This window comes from Danio rerio, chromosome 6 (genome assembly GCF_049306965.1).
Source record: "Danio rerio strain Tuebingen ecotype United States chromosome 6, GRCz12tu, whole genome shotgun sequence".
Lineage (NCBI taxonomy): Eukaryota > Metazoa > Chordata > Actinopteri > Cypriniformes > Danionidae > Danio > Danio rerio.
In genome coordinates this window covers 19675565-19695496 of record NC_133181.1, presented here as the reverse complement: position 1 = coordinate 19695496, position 19932 = coordinate 19675565, and the positions used below count along the sequence as shown (strand labels likewise).

General features: G+C 35.1%; 1 protein-coding gene across 4 annotated transcripts in view; it reads right to left on the bottom strand.

The window, feature by feature from the left end:
- The window catches only part of prkcaa (protein kinase C, alpha, a), a 177822-nt gene extending 158227 nt beyond the window's left edge, over positions 1 to 19595 (bottom strand). For all 4 annotated transcript variants that reach the window (XR_012407342.1, XR_012407341.1, XM_021476862.3 and 1 more), the window contains 2 exon segments: positions 19270 to 19595; positions 18429 to 18460 (listed from right to left, as the gene is read on the bottom strand). Coding sequence is in view for 2 of the 4 variants with exons in the window: in XM_021476862.3 (XP_021332537.1) it covers positions 18429 to 18460; positions 19270 to 19436 (199 nt within the window). In the remaining 2 variants the exon portion in view is untranslated.
- Positions 19596 to 19932: the final 337 nt, after the last annotated feature.

The following is a 19932-nucleotide window of genomic DNA, read 5'->3' as shown; positions in this document are numbered from 1 at the left end:
TATTTCCACAAATTTAAGACATTTTAAGGCCTAAAATTTAGTTTTTTGAAATGTAAGACATTTGAATAATTTAAGGCCTCTTCAGAGACCTCTCTGCACCAATGCCAAAGTTTAATTCCTAAATCATGGTATCCATTTGCTATGGGACAGGGTTTGTTGCATGTAACCAGCAATTATAAATAATAATAATAATAATTTTCTTAACAATAGCAATAATTTTGCTCATCTTTATTGACTTCATATAATGGCTTTATCTGAAAAATAAATATTCTATACACATAATTCTATAGAGCAGACTAGTTAGAAATAAATATCAGCTATTCAAATATACAGTATAGCTTTTAATAAATTAAAATAAAGAAAAAATCATGAAACTGCTCCAGGAAATGTAACTTATTTCAACTAAAAGGGACCCACACAATGACTCCATTCAGTTAAATCCATAACTTGCATAAAAGATTTTGTGATTTTGTTTAGCTACTACTAGTTTTTGTATGTATGTTGACCTTTGAGATCAACATTGTTCCCAGAAGCAAACCAAATATCAAATTTCTTATCATTAGATTTCTAAATCATCGACACGCCACTAATATTTTTCTCTCACATTTAAAAAATTGGATGCACTGTGCAATGTTTTTGTTTCCCCTCAATCTATCTGACTAGCTGCAAATGAAAAATGTAATATTGCAAATTGCATCTAGTGCTGAGTGCAGTTTAATGATAATGACATTTTGTGAATGTCTTTCAGAATAATATACAGCTTATGAACTTCATGACAAAAGCTCTTTTTGGGATAATCACATAATCCACTGATCTTTTAAGCACAGTTTATTCTTTTTATCCGCACACAAAAGAGAGTATCCATTAGAGTGAAATGTCCATATCAAAGACTGAAATGTGATGGTGTGTCAGTCTTGATGATTTATCATTTGGGGAGCTCAGCTGAAAAAGAGAGGAGCATTTTAGGAGTAGGAGAGTGATGACTGCTGGATTCCGCATACAGAACATGCATCATCCCAAAGGCACAAGCCCTTTAAGCTCTCATTAGACATGATTGGGTAAAAGATATGCAGAAACAAAACAACTCTGCAGCCATCAGTGGTATGAATGGTAAAATATACCAACTTATTTAACTATAAATTAAAGGTGATGTGCGTTTATGACTTTTCAAATGTATAAAAATAGAGTATGTTAGCAGATATTTAAGAATCATGCTAAAGGAACAGACTTTGTTTTATCTGAAAAACTCATTTGAAAATGTGCTCCTGCAAGTTGCCTTGGTGGAAAACACATTGTATTTCATTTCAGTCTTGAAGGCTGCCACTATATATCCGGGCACAGCTGAAAATTCGACCTCTAGAGGACAGCCTCGGAAAAAGGATGCTGATCAAGGCCCAATCCCTATTGTTCCCTTTTAGCTCTTACCCCTACCCCTCATTTTGATCGTTAGGGGCAGGGGTGTCCCAATTGTCTTTAGCAAGAAGACATAGGGCTAAGAATATACGGTAAAATAGCCCTCAAAACTGAGATTTTTCAGGACCACACTCAAAACCAAGGGGTAGAAAAATGTCCCAGAATACACCATCTACAACAGCAGCATGGCTGCAAACGACAGTACGTATAGACACACAAATTAGTATTTTTGTCATTATTATGAATTTTTACAACAAAAAAGCAAATGTTTTATTACATTCATAATGGCGTTCATGTTTTACCGTCATGCTTAAAAAAAAAATACAAAAAAAACCTCCGCAAAATTTCGCTATCTATAATCCCTAATAACAACTCTTGTACAGCAGTCCCACAACATTCTGTCACTCGATCACACGCAAATCCCCTGTCAGAAAAGTGTAATTGCTGGGAATGACCTTTTACAGTGTCTGTTATAATGTTAATGTTGTTTTCATGTGTTACCATAGATGAATATGGTCATGGTGTAAATGCACAGTACAGTTACGATCTTAATGCCACATTATATTGTAATGATAACAGGATATATGCCTTCAGTGAATTCCCAAAAATAAATACCAAAAAAATAGCGCAACTGGAATAACTACAGCAGTCGCGATTGTCGATCTCATATGAAGCAAAAGATCGCGATGACATGATTTCTTAGGGGTAAACCGAGGACGGTCCAAGAGGAAGGGGAAGGGGTACAAAAATAGAATTGACATTGGGTCTAAGACTCATAAAAATCTTCAAGGTGTTTATTAAATAGCAAATAATATTGATATTACAAATTTAAATATTGGCTTCATCATCAGGCTTGCTCGCTCTCGTTTGTCTTATCAATCTGACAACCTGCATGTGCACCAAGTCATCAAGAGGAGGGTCAGGGTGAAAAAAAAATCCATCTCCAATATTTTGAATTTGGACTGCAATACCTAGTTCAATTACTTGGTGTCAATCCTACCTACTGTACCTTTAATGTGGACCTACATATTAAATTTAATTTGACATGATGGAAATACAATTCAAACTATAAAACACAAATATCTGTAGAACATTGTTAGTTTATTGTACAACTCAAACTGTTTGTTGTCGCTATAATATTTTAATCATATATCAGAATCCTAAATACACTAGTGACTCAATTCATTTGACTACAGTTTATAGCAGCTAATGAAACAGAAGACTTATTTGCAGAAAACAGCTTACTTCTGAATTGCAAAATAAAGCACATAAAAAGCTGTATACCCTCCGTTTTAGTAGGATTTCAGGTAACTTGAGAATAACTTAAGTTTTTTTGTTTGTTTGATAAAGATCTGTGTGGTCTTTCTTATGGTTCATTTAACTTCTGCTCCAGTGTCCTTTTATATTAGAGCCAAAGAACATGAGTAATAAACAGCTCCTTTGTATGTTCTTTGGAGAGGAAAATAAAATAAAGGCAAGCAGGTTTAAAATGATTTGAAAATATTTTTATTATTAGATGAACTACTGTATTCATTTTAACACTGTCAAACTCTTCCCACATGACACTTCCAGCACCAACACTTTATTGTGGCACAGACACTTAATACATAACAATTTATGGCATTTATTTATATCTTTACTGAAATCTAAATTGGGCAACTATGTGGCACAGTGGGTAGAGCTTGGGCTGGATGATTAATCAAAAAAGTAATCGAAAATTGACATTCAGAACCTATAATCGATCTAATTTTTACAGGTCAATTTTTTCAATTACTTTCCCTATCGCATGTTGAGTCAAGTGACCCCGCTCTGTTTACACTTCTGCGTTGAGCGCAGCGTATGATCTGGCGCAAGTTTTACACGGTTGCATATCCCTCACTGAGGCTGACAGCGAAGCTGATCTCACAAAACATTTTACTACAGGTCATGACGACACACAGAATAAAATAAATAAATAAAATAATCATTCATTAATCGTAATTGAGTCAAAATATTAATCTCAATTAATCAAGATTTTAATTTCAGGCCAAATTGCCCAGCCTTAGGTAGCGCTGTCGCCTCCCAGCAAAAAGGTTGCTGGTTCGAGCTTCAGCTAGGTCAGATGGCATTTCTGTGTGGAGAATGTTCTCTCTGTGGGTTTTCTCAGGGTGCTCCGGTTTTCCCCACAATTCCAAAGACATGCGCTATAAGTAAACTGGGAAAGTTAAATTGTCCGTAGTGTATGTGTGTGAATGAGTGTATGGGTGTTTCCCAGTGATGGGTTGCAGTGGGAAGGGCATCAACATGTAAAACATATGCTCGACAAGTTATACTGCAGTTTTACTTTCAAAGTAGACAGATAGAAGATCTACCCTTATGAATTCCATATTCTAAAAAGCTCATTAGCCGCATTTCCACTATCAGGCCAGTGCGAGCCAGGGCTTATATCGGGCCAGGCCGGGCCAATCGCCCGGGAGGTTGAGCAGTGAGGCGGAAATCATGTCGCGTTTCCACTGTGGGGCTAGTAGCTCGCAGCGCGTAACGCAAACCCCGCCCCCAGAACATCCCCCGAATCAAACGTCACTCAAACCGCCCACTTCAGCGAGAATCATGCAGATAAAGCACATCATCACATCATCACGAAACTATTAAAATTAGGACAACCAAAACAAACAAATGACACATTACTGTACAGCAGTACAACGCATGTCTATACGCACATGCCTGTGTGTTTTCATTCATCATATTCATTTACTCGCCGACCGACTGGCATAAAATTCTCCGTTAATAACTCGATATAAAATGTATTTTATAACATCCTCTAGACAGAATCTGTCCAACATTCATCCCAAATGCTCGGAGAGTACTGAAACAGGATTTTTGTCCCTATAGGCTTTATGACACTTAATAGGTGATTCCCTTTATTTAAAGATGTTGCTTATTATATCTTAAGTAAAGGAAAGTGTTCAGTGTTTCAGCACATAAGAGCAGCACGTAATAAAATATAGCCTAGGCCTATATTTTGTTGCGCTCAGCAGCTATGCACTAATAAAGCTCTTTATGTATTTAAAATTTCCTTTTTTATTTTTACCACGTTATATAAAAACATACACACTTGTTTGAGGACACAGAACACATTTTGAATTTGCAGTTTTCCCCGTCTAAAAAGTGCTGCGCGGCTGCAGACAGAAAAAAGGTTGCCTATTTCTGCTTTCACTCACCCCGAAAATGCTCTGTTTGCATGATTTGATTAATTTCATCGCATCAAAATACTTTATAAATAATATTTAAAACATTTTCCGGTGTTTATTTATTTATTTATTTATTTATTTTAGAAAATATCTAAAATCTTTTTTTCAAAGAGGCTTTTGAAAAATGACAGTTAAATATAAATTTGAAACAGTTTGATATAGTACCTAATTGTTATAGCTATATAGCTTTTGTTAGTTTTATATTGGTTTATTTATTTAATGTGATTTTATTGTATCTGATATTTGTAATTCTTTAAATTATTTCAATATAGGGCTATTTTATCTAGATATGACAATATTGTTTTGAGCCTACAAAAGTGGACATGAAATTTGTAAAGTTTAATGTCTTTCTGTTGTATTCATATAGTGTATTACCTCCGAAATAAATTAAAACAATAAAAATAAAAGAAAAAAGCCGCGCGGCATCAACAGAGCTATGAATGGAGCGCTCTTTTCCTCTGTCTCACACATACACACAGGCATCTAAACGCGCAAAAACACACTTATTAAACTTGACAAAACCTCTTGAAAACCTTTTCTGTCTGCTGTGTCTTTAATATGGTGTAAAGATTATTATGCGTTATTGAAACATTAAAGAGATGCAGCAAAGAAAAGTCACTTATAAAAACTATCATTTTATGCAACAACCTTACATTTAAAAGAGAAACATAAGGGCGATCATATGCAAAAAAGACCCCAGCCTATAATTTGTTCCAAATGTTTTCTTTCCCTTATTTATTTATTTATTTATTTGTTTATGTGTTTGGCGCATGTACTCGTGTGCGATCGGAAAACTGTGCCCGCCTCTCCTTTCACTCCGCCCCGAAGCCCCGGCTGGCCCTCTTTGGCCCAAGGTATTCGGCGGGCCGAAAAAGGCCGGCTGCTGGCCCCAAGAAAGCCCCGCTTTGGCCCCGGAAGTGACAGTGGAAACGCCACTGGCCTTGGCTCGCCCTGGCTCGCTCGCTTTAGGCGCGATAGTGGAAATGCGGCTATTGTTTTAGCTTGAACAAACAACTAACCACCGAGCTTCTTAGAATCCACATTTCTCTGAAATGTTGCCACAAATTACACAGAAATATTCCACATAGCTGCTGTCACAATATTTATCTTAAGAGTTTGTTTTATGCAAATGAACCAAAAAGTTTACTAATGCTAAAAGGAACAATATAGATTTAGCATTAAAAGCCTGGGACAGCTCACCTCATGCATGACTGTTGGATTACAGCTTAAAAAAAATCCACATTACATTAAAGTGCTCTAACAATGACCCAGGCTGTGGACCTGCAGAGATTATTAAGAGCAATACAACTCTAACATATACTTTTATACTTTAATATAGTTTTTAAGCCTTTAATATAGTGTCTTTTAGTTTCACTCTCAGTGTGTCGCAATATAAAAGTGGTATCTTCTTTCTATTATTCTTTTTTGCAAAACAGTATGTTGTGGGAAAAGAATGCAAAGATTATGGCAGAGATCAGACTGAATCAGATATCAGAGTTAGTCATGAGACAGAAGACACCATACTAAAACTTTGCTTGGGATTAACTGGGAGGAAGCAATTGGACGTGCAGAAAATCTTCACTTCTAAATGCCATTGTTCAAATTATATGACTCATTTTCAAAGTTTAATGTGCTAGATTGAAAAGCAAGATTAAACGCCAAACCAATCTAATGCTACCTTCATTACAAGAGAGAGAGCATGGTCATCAGATTGGCAATGTCCTAACAAAATTAACATACATACAACAGTAGGCCTAAAATAGTTGTTTCACGAGGTGGTACAAATTATAAAAGCAGCTGTTTATTAATCAAAAGCAAACAAACGATAAGTAAGGTATAAAGTACATCCAGGAAGTTTAGTTTGCAGAATAACCCCTGACATAACTTCATTGCAGACAATATGAACACAAAATATTTCATGTTTTGTTTGGTCAACTTCATTTCATGTGTAAAAATACATCCTTTCCTGTTATTCAGACCAGCAACACATTCCAAAAAAGGTTGGAATAGAAGGCTAGTAATTAGGTAAATTGTTTAAATAATGGTGTGACTTGAAACAGGTGATGTCAACAGGTGATTGTAATTATGATTTTTGTACAAAAACAGCATCCAAGGAAAGTCTAGTCCTTTAAGAACTAGGAAGCCTTATGTTATGAAGTCCTCAAGAAAGCCCTATATTATCAATGTCCAGAAGTCTTCAAGTATTATCAATGACCATCACACAGTTGAAATGTATACTGTGGTAAGATAAACCAGTATTTTAGGCATTTTTGGTAGAAATGAACATTGTCTACTAGGGCTGACCCTACACACGATTTTAATTTAGCCAATTATATGTACAAGGTCATTAGAGAAGCATAAAGGCAAACGCACAAGTCTTTAAATTGTTTTATACGTTGCTCAGTAACATGGACACCTCCAAATGGCACTAAAAGTGTCACTGTATTTATAAGGTATAATTCACATAAATGTCATTTCTGTCTTAAAGATATGACCTTTCCTATCTGAACATGCAGCTCAACTCCTTGTTCAAGCTCTTGTTCTTTCCAGACTGGACTATTGCAACTCTCTACTAGCCGGGCTCCCAGCTAACTCTATCAAACCTCTTCAGATGCTTCAGAATGCAGCTGCACGAGTGGTCTTTAATGAATCTAAAAGAGCACATGTCACTCCGCTACTCATTCGTTTGCACTGGCTGCCAGTTGCTGCTCGCATCAAATTCAAAGCACTGATGTTTGCTTACAAAGCGATTTCTGGCTGTGCCCCTTCTTATCTGCTCTCACTTCTGCAGATTTATAGGCCCTTCAGAAACTTGCGTTCTGTGAATGAACGTGACCTTGTGGTTCCATCCCAAAGAGGGAAGAAAACGTTTTCCTGAACGCTCGCCCTCAATCTGCCCAGTTGGTGGAATGAACTCCCTAACTGCATCAGAACGGTTGAGTCACTCTTCAAAAAGTCTTAAAAAAGCGATTAAAAACTTAACTATTTAGTCTCCACTTTCCTTACTAATATGCAATTCCCTCTCTGACTCTTCCACCAACTAAAAAAAATAAAAAATAAAAATACAATTGCTTTCCTTCTAAGACTTTACACACCTGAAACTTGCCTACAACACTTATTCATTGTTGCTCTTATAGTTGTGTAAATTGCTTCCTTGTCCTCATTTGTAAGTCGCTTTGGATAAAAGCGTCAGCTAAATGACTAAATGTAAATGTTAATGTAATGATGTATATGTGGCCGCATAATCACGTATGATCTGACACACTGTTTACAAATGAGAGGTTGAGCACAAACTCTTGAAAACTGAACTGACACCGTTTCAATTTACCGTAATCTTCTATGTGAAGCTGCTTTGACACAATCTACACTGTAAAAGTCCTATGAAAAATGTAATGTAAACATTGCTCATTTTTAAAACTGAAAGCATAAGTAAATGCCACATATGAGGATTTTATTTAAAACTTTCTTAATATAGTCAGTCAAAAGTTTAAATCAAGTCCTATGAAATGCTGTCTTCTTACAAAGAATAAAACATCACATTTCATAACAGCATTCCAATAAGCAGTGACGAAAACGTTGCGTCATTACATATTACTATTATGTGAAACATTATAATAAGAAAAACTCAAATCCGTGTTGTAGTAGTCATCTGTTTATTAATCTCACTGAATCAAATGAAAGCAGTTAAATCTTCCGTTTATCTTACGCTATACTTTCTATACTGTCTGTATCAAATCACATAATTATGCACTATTCTATGCAGTTTTGAAGTATAAATAGTGTAAGTACTGTGTTCACACTGAAAACTACTATAATAACAAATACACTTTAAATACTGGGATGATGCACTTAATCAACCGATAAAAATAAGTGTGTAATGATGGACATTTCACACACTCTACTTAGTAGTTTGGACATTTATTTCACTAGTTTGGCAATCGTCTTCTGGGAAACGGTTTCAATTTCTGCTTGATACAAAACCAATTGTGTTTCACTTGGGACAACACACCATACATATACTATGCTGTTGATTGTGTAAGTGATTGAGTACATAGTGCGTATTTCCCGGGTTTCTACAGGGAATATTTGGTTGTTCTGTACGACTCGTAAGAGTGCGCTCTGATTTTTGAAGATTTACTTTTGATCACATTGCCGTACTTTCCTCACATAATGTGCTAGACAATTGTATTGTACCTTTTGTTAAATTGCAAATGTAATTTTATGTTGATTTATCGTTCAGCCCTTAACAATTATATATAAATTGCTATGCTCACAATGTGTTATAAATACCAAGAGCATGCTATCTCTAAATTAAAATCACAGTTGTTCAGACAGGGAGAGGGAATGCTGCACACTGTATGTTTATACAGCATCGCTAAAATGTTGTTTAGAGTATTATATAATTGCAATGTAGGATTACAACTGAAATCAAAATTGATGAGTAAAGTTCCAGTGATTAAAATAAACTAAAATGTTTGTGCTTTCGATTCCTCTCCCAAGTCTGTAAACCGATAATATCTCAATATGACTAAATTCAGGTGAAGATCAATACACATTTTGATTACAAGAAAAGTGCCATGAAAGGAATTATTGTCTTCACTTTCTAGTGATATAATATTTTTTTAGTGTATGCAAGTTTTTTATTTTTGCTTCTTAAGTTTGTGAACATTCTGAAAATCCCACTCAGACATTCTGTTATCTGTGAGCAGGGCTTTTGTTTTGCAAGCACTCAGCTTGGTGAAATTAGGTACACCTCCATATCTGTGACCATCATGACACCTGCAGTGTTTATCAAGCCAAGAGTTTGATGACTAACGATCTGAAAAGAAGGCGATTTACTAAAAATACTTTTTGAATCACAGTGAATCACATGAAATTAGAAAGTTAAATAATAACTTTCTAATTTTATGTGACTTACTGAAAAAGTTAACAATTTTTAATAACTACTTGTGTAATTATTTGTATGTATGTATATATATATATATATATATATATATATATATATATATATATATATATATATATATATATATATATATATATATATATATATATATATATGATGTGACTGACATGCACGTGCCTATATATATATATAAATATATATATATATATATATATATATATATATATATATATATATATATATATATATATATATATATATATATATATAATGTGACTGACATGCACGTGCCTAGTATGTGTTAAGTATGTACTGTAGACATTTGCAGTACTTGTCAAAGGCAACATGCAGTAGCAGTAATGCCAGAGTACACAGTAGTGCTCTTGCTGCTCAGAAATCTGTTAACACTTCTTCATTAAAGTGTGAATCAGAGGTGCATCATATACAGTAAATAACTTCAAAAACATTTTACTAACTAGGTGACAGCACACACTACTGTCCTGATATATGTAATATGTGTGTAAACGTAATCATTTAGAAAACCTATTTGTGTCTACAGTATGTGAACTATTTTTTTAACGACATTATTGTTGTTTACACTCATTACACATGTAATCCAGATGTGCCAAAAATATTGTGTAACTATTTATACTGTGACCTGCGTGAATATCTCAATTCCATTTCCAAAAAGAATTTGCCACATTCATAACATACTTCCACAAGAATACAAGATGTTTCCTTGTTTGCTTTTCACCCTGCAATAATCATTACAGCAACTGATCTAGTATTTCCCAAATGACATTTAAACTTCTGGAATTAAACTTTTTTGTTTACTTTGAAGAGAGCCCAAGTAGGGTCTCCCTCTGAGAGAAGACCAAAACCAGACATATGGAAGAAAGTATAAATTGTTTATCCAATTGATAAAACATAGACCTGATTCATTGCACACATTTACAGTACTTTGATGAATGTTTATCCTGACACTCATTATTCAAAACTAACTTCAGTAAGGAAATAAATGAGAGACAAAAGAGAGAGAGTGAAAGAGTGAGAGAGTCTGATGACAATGGCATACCACTAGTAAGTGGAAAGCTGGAACAAATCATTTTCCACTTCCACTCATGTTATGAGTCAAAGTTTCAACTCAAAATTTCTTTGACCTGGGTTTAGCACTGAAATCAAAGTCATGTTTTAACGTGGAAAATCATGATAAAAACACAGAGGTCCAACTCCATTCAGTTATCTTTTCACTCAAAAGCTAATTCAGAAATTTGACAGTCCTTTTGCTCAGTTTGGTTTTTATTAAAGCTTTATTTTCTTTTAAGTTGCAGGAACTGCTCATAGGTCTTCTTAAAAACAAAAGAGTATGGTTTATATGTACAGAGACAGTTCACAATCTGTATAATCTGCAGTACTATTAATACTGAAGCAATGGCAAGTGATGCCCTGCAAGCAGAATGGAAAATGCATTTGTCATAGTGTTATGTCTTCACAAAACTTTCCTTGAATGAGCAGCTCACATTCTCTCCATCTCTCTTTAAATGCATCTACAACAGACACATGCAAGTTTTACTTTGTCTGTGTCAAAGGGCAAATATGATTAAAATGAACTTTTGGAAGCTGTTTGGACAGAACTGTGTGTAAGTATATTGTGTCCACCGTCAAATTGGAGTGATAGAAACAAAATAAGCTTTTTTTTTTAATTTCCTGAAAATAATTGTTCTATTTTAACGATCTAGGTGCAAAGTGCAAAGCGCAGGGCGCAAAAGTATTAAGGGCATGTCTGAATCTACTTTTGCTATTTTTAAGAACGGAAAAATATGCTCTGCGCAACGGTGCATGGTCTAACAGGGTTGTGCTTATTCTCTTAAGTTATGGGTGTGTTTGAAGAATAAACCAATCAGACTCTCATTTCCCATTCCTTTTAGGAGTCAGTTGTGTCGCGCCATGGCGCATCTGCAATTTACACAGTGGACTTTGTAAGTGGAAAAACTAAACACTTTACTAGCGAGAAAACAGTTAAACAGACCATATGCAGAGAGAATAAAGAATGAGCCTCCCTCAATCCAATTTGTTTTTTAAACAACATGGCGGAAAACAGTAAAAATTAAGGTTGCGTTAGTCTGAAAATAGCAACACATCAGAGCAAACAAGTCTTGTGCCTTATTGCGCCAGTAGGATCCAAATCCCTGCGATTCTGAGGCCCACCACAATGTGACGTAGGAGTGCAGGTTTTTTTGCCCACTGAGTTGATTGACAGCCGCTTATTAACATGTCTCCATAGAAACGTAAATAATCATATCCCCAAGAAAGGACTTGTGCATAGAAACTGGGAGTAAAAGACTTGTTCAGCTCTCTGTGATCAGCTGCACATTGAGAATGAGTTTTACAAGTTTAAACGATTTTAATTCAGTGCATAATAAAGTAAAGAAAGTAAAATTGTAAAATGTAGTTCATCACCACTGCCAGTATCAGTACAATAATAAAAGAAGACATTTCAATCCTGGTTTGTGGACATTAAATCAGGTTTATTATTTACATAATAGATGCCCATACAGCAGTGTTTATTAACGTGTATCCTGTCACATTTGCCTTGCAAAACAGCGCAAAGCTAAACGTGCATGTGAGTGTGTGCAAACTTTATAACAATATTGTTTGACTCATCGTTGCAGAAAGGCATGAATTAACTTCACAACAAATACATCAAATAAAACGTTGGGAAAGTTCTTACTGTAGTAAAAGAGATCTGCTTCATTCTTGTCTGTCACTGTACTGTTTGTCTACATGAGACGCAGCAGGTGATAGCAACACCCATCAAAGCGATCTCAATGAGTCTATGACACAAGTGAAAACGTTGGGAAAGGGAGAACCAGCTCATTTGCATTAAAAGTACAGGAAAAACAGCTACTATGTCCTAACAGCTCAAATATCACAGATTTAAAAAGGTAAAATAAATAATCTGATGGGAATTTTGAGCTGAAAATTTACAGACACTTTCTGGAGACACAAAATACTTATTTTAAATTTTGAAAAAGGGGTAAAATATGTGCCCTTTAAATTCCAGTGTTAGATATCGGATGCTAATACCATTATTAATAAACTAAACATTGTAGATTTTCGAGCCAAACAATATAATGTGATGCCAAAAAGTCCTGCAGTATTGGTAGCTCTTGTTTAAGGAAGTTATTTCTGGTAGAAGATCTAAAACTGTCTTCAAACAATGCAGCAGAGTTATCAAGCGACTAGCAGCTAGGGTGCTGATCGGCTGACTGTGTCAAGAGCAAAGTAATACACTCATGGTAATCTCATTCTTATCCTTATCATTTGCATGACCTCAAACACATTATTTATCTGGGTCATAATCAGTTGAGCAAAACTCAAATCAAAGTAGATACGATTAAAATCGGTAGACTTTTACATTTCAAATCATGATTGGGGCTTTCTGTTGATTTTGTTCATGTAATGTTCACTATGGGGCTGTTTACAGCTGGTGATTTCATGCAGGACTGCACAATATTGGAAAAACCTAACATTAACATGATAACTTATAATATATAATATTATAATGCATAGACTTACTCAACACTGCATTTTGTGCGATGTAATTATTGAGAATGATCACATTGCGATATCGATGCTAAAAAGATATATTGGGCAGCCCTAATTTCCTGTGTTATTTTTGCTATCTGGATATAAATGCCCTCTGAAAACCATTCAAAACTGATAAAAATCTGGTCACAGGAGCTGCTCTGCGATGCATTTCAGACAAAAGTGGACAGGTATAAAGGCATCTGGCTGTTGAAGCTACATATGTAAATTTTACAGATGACAGTTTCATTTTTTTTTTTTTTTTGACTGTGAAATTATTCAATTCAATTGTTAAATTAATATCAGATAGCAGCATTAACAACAGACATGTAGCAAGAACCTGTAGCCTATCTTTGAAAACATAAGGGTATTAATAGAAAAATATAATGATTTGTTTGTTTACATGGGCACTTTGTTTTGTTTTTTGAGAGAGTATGTTACAGTATACCCATTTATTTATTTTTTTTTAATATAGGGCTGCACAATATATCGTTTCAGCATCAATATCGCAGTGTGATCATTAGCAATAGTAACATCGCAGGACATATGAAATGTTGAGTTTGTATTTTAATTTATCATTTGCATGTTTTAAAAGCATTCAGATATATGAAACTGTAGCATTTGTGACCTTAACTATGATTAATTTTATTTAATTATTATTACTAATATTATTCAGTTACTGTACTTAAATACTGTTAGACTCGGGAAACGATAACCCTATTTCAATTGTATCTTTTTCTTGATTGTATTTACAGATTGTCATGCATGAAAATACTCACAACACATGCAAATAGAGAAATGCACTGCAAATGGCAAAGACCACATCGAAAATGTGTCGAGGGACCCCAAAAACTGTAAAGACTGTTTGAGATTTTATGGAGATGCATTCCCACTGCAGAATCATCACAATCAATATGATTTGATTTGACATTATGAATTATTTTCAAAAAGAGATAAGTCTTCTTGTGAAATTGTATTCATAACACTACAGATATCGCAAAATAACAAAATATTGCAATCATTATTTTTCCAATAACGTGCAGCCTTATTTAAATGCTTCACATTTTTGCAGAAATTAAGAAAGAACACACATCCTTTGCTCAAGTAGAAGTACAAGCACAGAAACAGATGTTTAAAAAGACTTGAAGTTGAAGTACTGTACTCAAGAAAAGTAAAAAGTACGTGTTTGAGGGCACACTTCAAGTAAAAAGTATCCATTTTTACACTAAACAGAATGCTGTATCAGCTTATTATCAGATTTTATTACTAAACAGAAATTTTCACTAAACAGAGTTACATCTGTTCAGCAGAGACCTATTTATGTGGTTAAATGCAACAATGAACCCGTTTTCAGAAATCCAAAAAAAAAGGGATCAGGTGTAAACAGCCCCATAATGCTTCCTCTCTTCTCTCCTGTCGTGAGGACACGCATAACATGGTCATCCATCAGGACTTCTTTAACCCAACAGATACTTTTTTTGTCATAAGAAAAGTGTCAATGATTTAAATCTCAAGCAGAAGGGTCCACAATGGGTGGTTCTCATTTATTATTTGTGCATCCTTATCTCCTGCTTTTTGCAGCTTAGTCCCAGCAATCCCAGGATATAAGGGAAGGAGAAAGGACAATAAAGGTCAACCGAATCGCAGCAAAACTTCTTTGTATTGGTGTGTTCTACTTACTTCAGTATCATTTCCAAGCATCATCAGCTTTTCTAAACTGAACTGCCCCTATATTAGAGGGATAGCTGACTCAAAATGACAATTCCATCATAATTTAATCTCCCTTTACTTGTTTCAAACTTTTGTTTTGTTTTCGTTTCTTTCTTCTATTGAACACAATATTGTAAAGAAAGTTTGTAAGCCTGTAATTATTGACTTCTATAGTATTTTTTCCTACTATGGATGTCAATGGTGGCAGATTTTTAGCTTTCTTCAAAACATCTTTTTTGTATTCAACAGAAGAAAGAAACTTTTAACGTTTTGACCACTTGAGGTAGTAGATTTTCATTTTTAGTTAATCATTTAAAACTTCAGAGTTGTTGGTAGATCGGATATGGTTGTGGCCGGAAGTTAACGAGAATAATTTATATTATTTATAAAATAATAAATTATTTATAAAAATCGGATTTATTGTGTTTAATTAACATCTACCCAAACCTCAACCGTCACAGTAATGTAAAAACAGTAGTTGTACCCAGTTATATTTATGCTATATATTAAATAACCCAATAAATTTTATTTTTTAATGCCTACCCCCACCCCAAGTCTAAACCCAACCATCACAATAACGTGAAAATATACTGCTAATTTAATGTGCAAAATCGCACTTCCGATCTGCCGTATATCTGATCTAGACCTTAACAAACTTCAGTCCTTAAGTTTTGTCTATTCGTCGCTATCTCTGTTTGAAACATGCACTTGCCTTTATTTTCAGAATTATCATATTCACATAGGTTGTGCATTGGAAGGACTGAATGAATCCTTGAACGTTTTAAGAAATATGTGTGGGTTTAAGTCAACAATGTGAAAGAAAAATTTGCATTGTTTAAGTCCACAACAATGTGAATATTATACTATGAAATCAAAGCTCTTATTTCTTAAAAGTTCGGCCAAACTAGAATTTTCACAAAATCTCATCTAAAATTATGAGTGACATTTTGTTCTGACCAACTGCAAAATAGCCTAGTAGCTGGAAATCCTTCTGTATTTATGAAGAGACAATGACGCAAAGACAAACAATGGCAAGCTCATATTTCCTGCAAAAATCCTACCTGTCAAATTAGAAAACCGCTTACCATTGTGAATTGGGCTAAGGTAAGGAGAGAGTTTAAAACACTGGCTGTTATTCAAAAATTTGTTTAGTGTTTTTTTTATCCAAAACAACTTAGCTTCCACATGGAAAATGCATGTACTTTGCTAATAGCTCCTTTGAAACCTACTCATTATTTGTCCTTGCATTCTTAAGGTACAATAGAATTCAAAGAAACGAGGAGCAAAGAAACTATAGTAAACCTTTGCTTTAACAGTCCTACCACATCAGAATAAAACAATTGTGGAAATGTGTTGGGCTGATCAAAATTTTACTAGTCAAATGAACACCCAATAACACCCTGTCCTAACTACATGCATTGCGATGCCGCAACACACAATGAAGGGTATTTTTTTCCATGACAAAACAACTTTTTGTCCTAATACTACTATGACAAATATCCCCTCAGGTACAGATTGTGTGCTATATTCAGAGTTAAATGTTACCAATGTGAGTTTAAATAATAATATATGTGACAATTATTGCCAGTCTACTGAAAGCAGCGGTATATAGTCACTCAGGCTATCTTGCTGCATCACATAGCAGTACACGGTGTTAGGCTGGACATACTGAGGCCTTGTTTCCATTTGAGCTTTTGTTGGTCCAACTAATGAACAAAATAGCTACATATACAGATGCAAATGTCCCCGGAACATCTTACCAGTGTTGGGGGTAATGCATTACAGGTAACTGGAGTTACGTAATAATATTCCGTTTCTAAATAATTACTTTTCAAAAATTGCATTGATTTCCTTGTGTTCGACAACATCTTATTTTTAGCAGAAATGCACAGTGAAAAGTACAATATCACAATAAATATGCTACAGTGATCAATTATTGAATATTAAAACTGTGGGTCAGCTTGTGTTTGATGGCTTTTCCTTAAAGGCGGTCATTTCTTTCTTTCTAATTGGTTTGTACATCAGGATTTAGTTTTATCTTATAGTGTAAATTATTTTTTTTTACATTATTTCATTCATTCATTCATTTTCATTTTGGCTTATTCCCTTTATTAATCAGGGATCGTCCCAGTGGAATGCACCAACTTATCCAGCATATCTTTTATGCAGCGAATGCCTTTCCAGCCGCAAACCAAGACTGGGAAACACCCATACACTCTTGCATTCACGCACATACACTATGACCAATTTAGCTTATTCAATTCACCTATAGCGCATGTCTTTGGACTGTGGGGGAAACCGGAGCACCCAGAGCAAATCTACGTGAACACGGGGAGAGCATGCAAACTCCACACAGAAATGCCATCTGACACAGTTGGGGCTCCAACCAGTGAGCTTCTTGCTGTGAGGCTATAATGCTACCCACTGTGTCAACGTGACGCCCTTACATTATTACATCATGTTGTGTTTTACAATAAAGCTTTTGTATTTGTTTAACATTATGTATTTTTTGTGTATTACCATTTTCCTTATATTGTGGAAAAACAGCATGTGAATGTTTAATACTTATATTTTTTATTTTAAGTAGTCAATAATTTTGTATTTACTTTGGTATACCAGTATTAAATGTTTTAATCCATGCTCAAATTCAGTTTGCAAAGATGAAAATGTGGCTAACCATCTGTAAAGCTTTGTCCACCACAGGTTCCTTTTTTATATCATACATTTTAAATTAATACTGTTTGCACCTTTGGTAACTTGACTGATCAGTGGCTACTTGTGATTGTATTACTGAACATGACTCTTAGTACTTAGTTCCAATTGAAAAACATGGCTCAGTATGCACACATTAAAATCACTACAACTGGACTTAAAATAGTATGCTAGAGACAGATGTCAAGACCAATGTGTAAATTCTTTAAAAATTTAATTATGCATTGTGTAAAGCACACTTTCACAGAGTTACTCAAGGACAAATGAATATACAAAAACCTGCTGTAATTCACTGTAATAGCTGTGTAAATGCATGTATTATTGTTGTGTATTTAGTTTTACAGACAGCAAAATTAATTCTGATAACAGGATCAATTATGTGCTTGTAGTCATTGTGAAATCTGGGGGGAAAACTACACATTTCAATCAAAAAAGTAACGTTAAATTTAAATTAACTAGCTTTTTTAAAAATGTGTAGTTCATTGAAGCCGTTTCCAGAGATGGTTTTCTTCAAGAACCATCCCTTTATGTGAGAGACTTTTCACTGAGATACCAAAGCTATTGGGTTTCTTTCTTTAAGTCAAAGTTATTTAGCTCAAGGCCAGCCAAGCAATGTTTATGTGACACACTACAGCTCACTCCATCTCTGCTGAGTTCAATAATCAGATACAGCAACTCTCTTTCATTCTGAACATTTGCTTGTTCTGTTGCATTAAACTCAGCTAATGGTGTGTGGAAAGAAATTTGGTTGTAGATAATGTCTTAATTTGAAACGAGACATAAAGCAACTTCTTCATATGTATATATGGGTTCAAGAGTGACTATTCAGAGAATTAGCGGAACATGCCCATCCCTCAATAGTTGCTTACCTTGGCACTGAAATCCTTGCTTTCCAAACCCCCTGATGAAGAGAAGAGAGAAACAATGCATTAGAGGTCTGCCTCTCTAAATCCTTTAATGGGCTTTTAGCTATCAGTTGCCTTCCACTGAACAAGCAATCCCTTAATTAAAATGTACACTGACAGCTACAATATCTAATGTTTGATTTGTCACGACACACATGTAGGAAGCAATAAAAGGGGATTTTTTTTTCAATCACTTTTACAGGGAGTCATAAATTGAATCATTAAAGGGGACACGTCTGCATGTTAATAAATAAACTGCTGTAATATTGCAATTTATAAGCTGTTTCCACGAATTTGTCTATACATTTATTGACTCATATCTGAGCACTTATATTTGAACTTTTACAAGTTACTACATTCTTAAACTATCAACAAGTATGGCAGTGTCTTGACTGAGCAGCTGAATGCCCCACTGTGAGCCTGGACAAACTGATCACGCCCAAATCATGGCAACACCAGTAAACGCTGAAGAATGACGATTACTGGAACATTTTAAAACTTTAAACTTAAAAACTTTAACATTAGCTTTGTCCAACGAAAAAAAAAGACATTATGAAAGAAAATCAAAGCGTGTGACAGGTGTGAAGCAGAGTTCTTTATGACAGTGAAATAAACTAAACGTGTTTATGTATGTGTATTATCAAAACAGCTTAACTGTAAGCATTGCGTTTCTTAAATGCTTGAACTAGTAGTGTATGTTTTTATGTGTACGTCTGGTTAACAGGCCAGTAGCAAGATCTACAGTATCTTTAAACTTACACTGCTACTGCACTAACGTTAATCATGTGTGAAATGATCTACTCACCAAATGAAGTCAGTGCAATGACTGCAGAAAGTCGGCTGCTTGAAAAACCTCGCGGTGAATTTATGGTTTTTCACTTCATGGACGTTTTTCTGCCTCAAAGCACCTTTACGGGCAAATCGATTTGCAACGTCAGACGAGGATTGCTCGTTGCTTTGTGTATCAGCCATTGCAGAAACACGAGCGAATAATTCCCCGTAGAGTGTGAGGAAGTTGCTGTCAGATAATTATAACGTTGTTTTTTCTGCCGTAGTTGTCCGTGTAGCGCAACAGTTGGGCGCGCGCGTGCGGAAAAGGTTTCTCCTGCTTTCGCCACAACTACTGTGTGTGACAGCTTCCAGCGAGCGCTCCGCTTCCTTCTCGCTCGAGGTGACGTCACCGAAGTGTCCTTCTGCTGGGAGTGGATAATAACGCTCGCCACTGGATCATGAGCACCGTGCAATGAGCGTCATCCGGCGGTCAACAAACCTGTTTGCAAGTTACTGTGAAGAATCCACGAGATTATCACCAGTGACTTTTGAGACAGGTTTGGATGTTTTCTTTTTCTTTAATCTACAAGTTTTGCTGAGCGTTAAATTTTGGAAGCATGATTTGGTGTCCTTGGTGAAGTGTTTATTTTCTTACTCGCGAAAGACTGGCGTTAAAAAAAACAAGAACAAAAACACT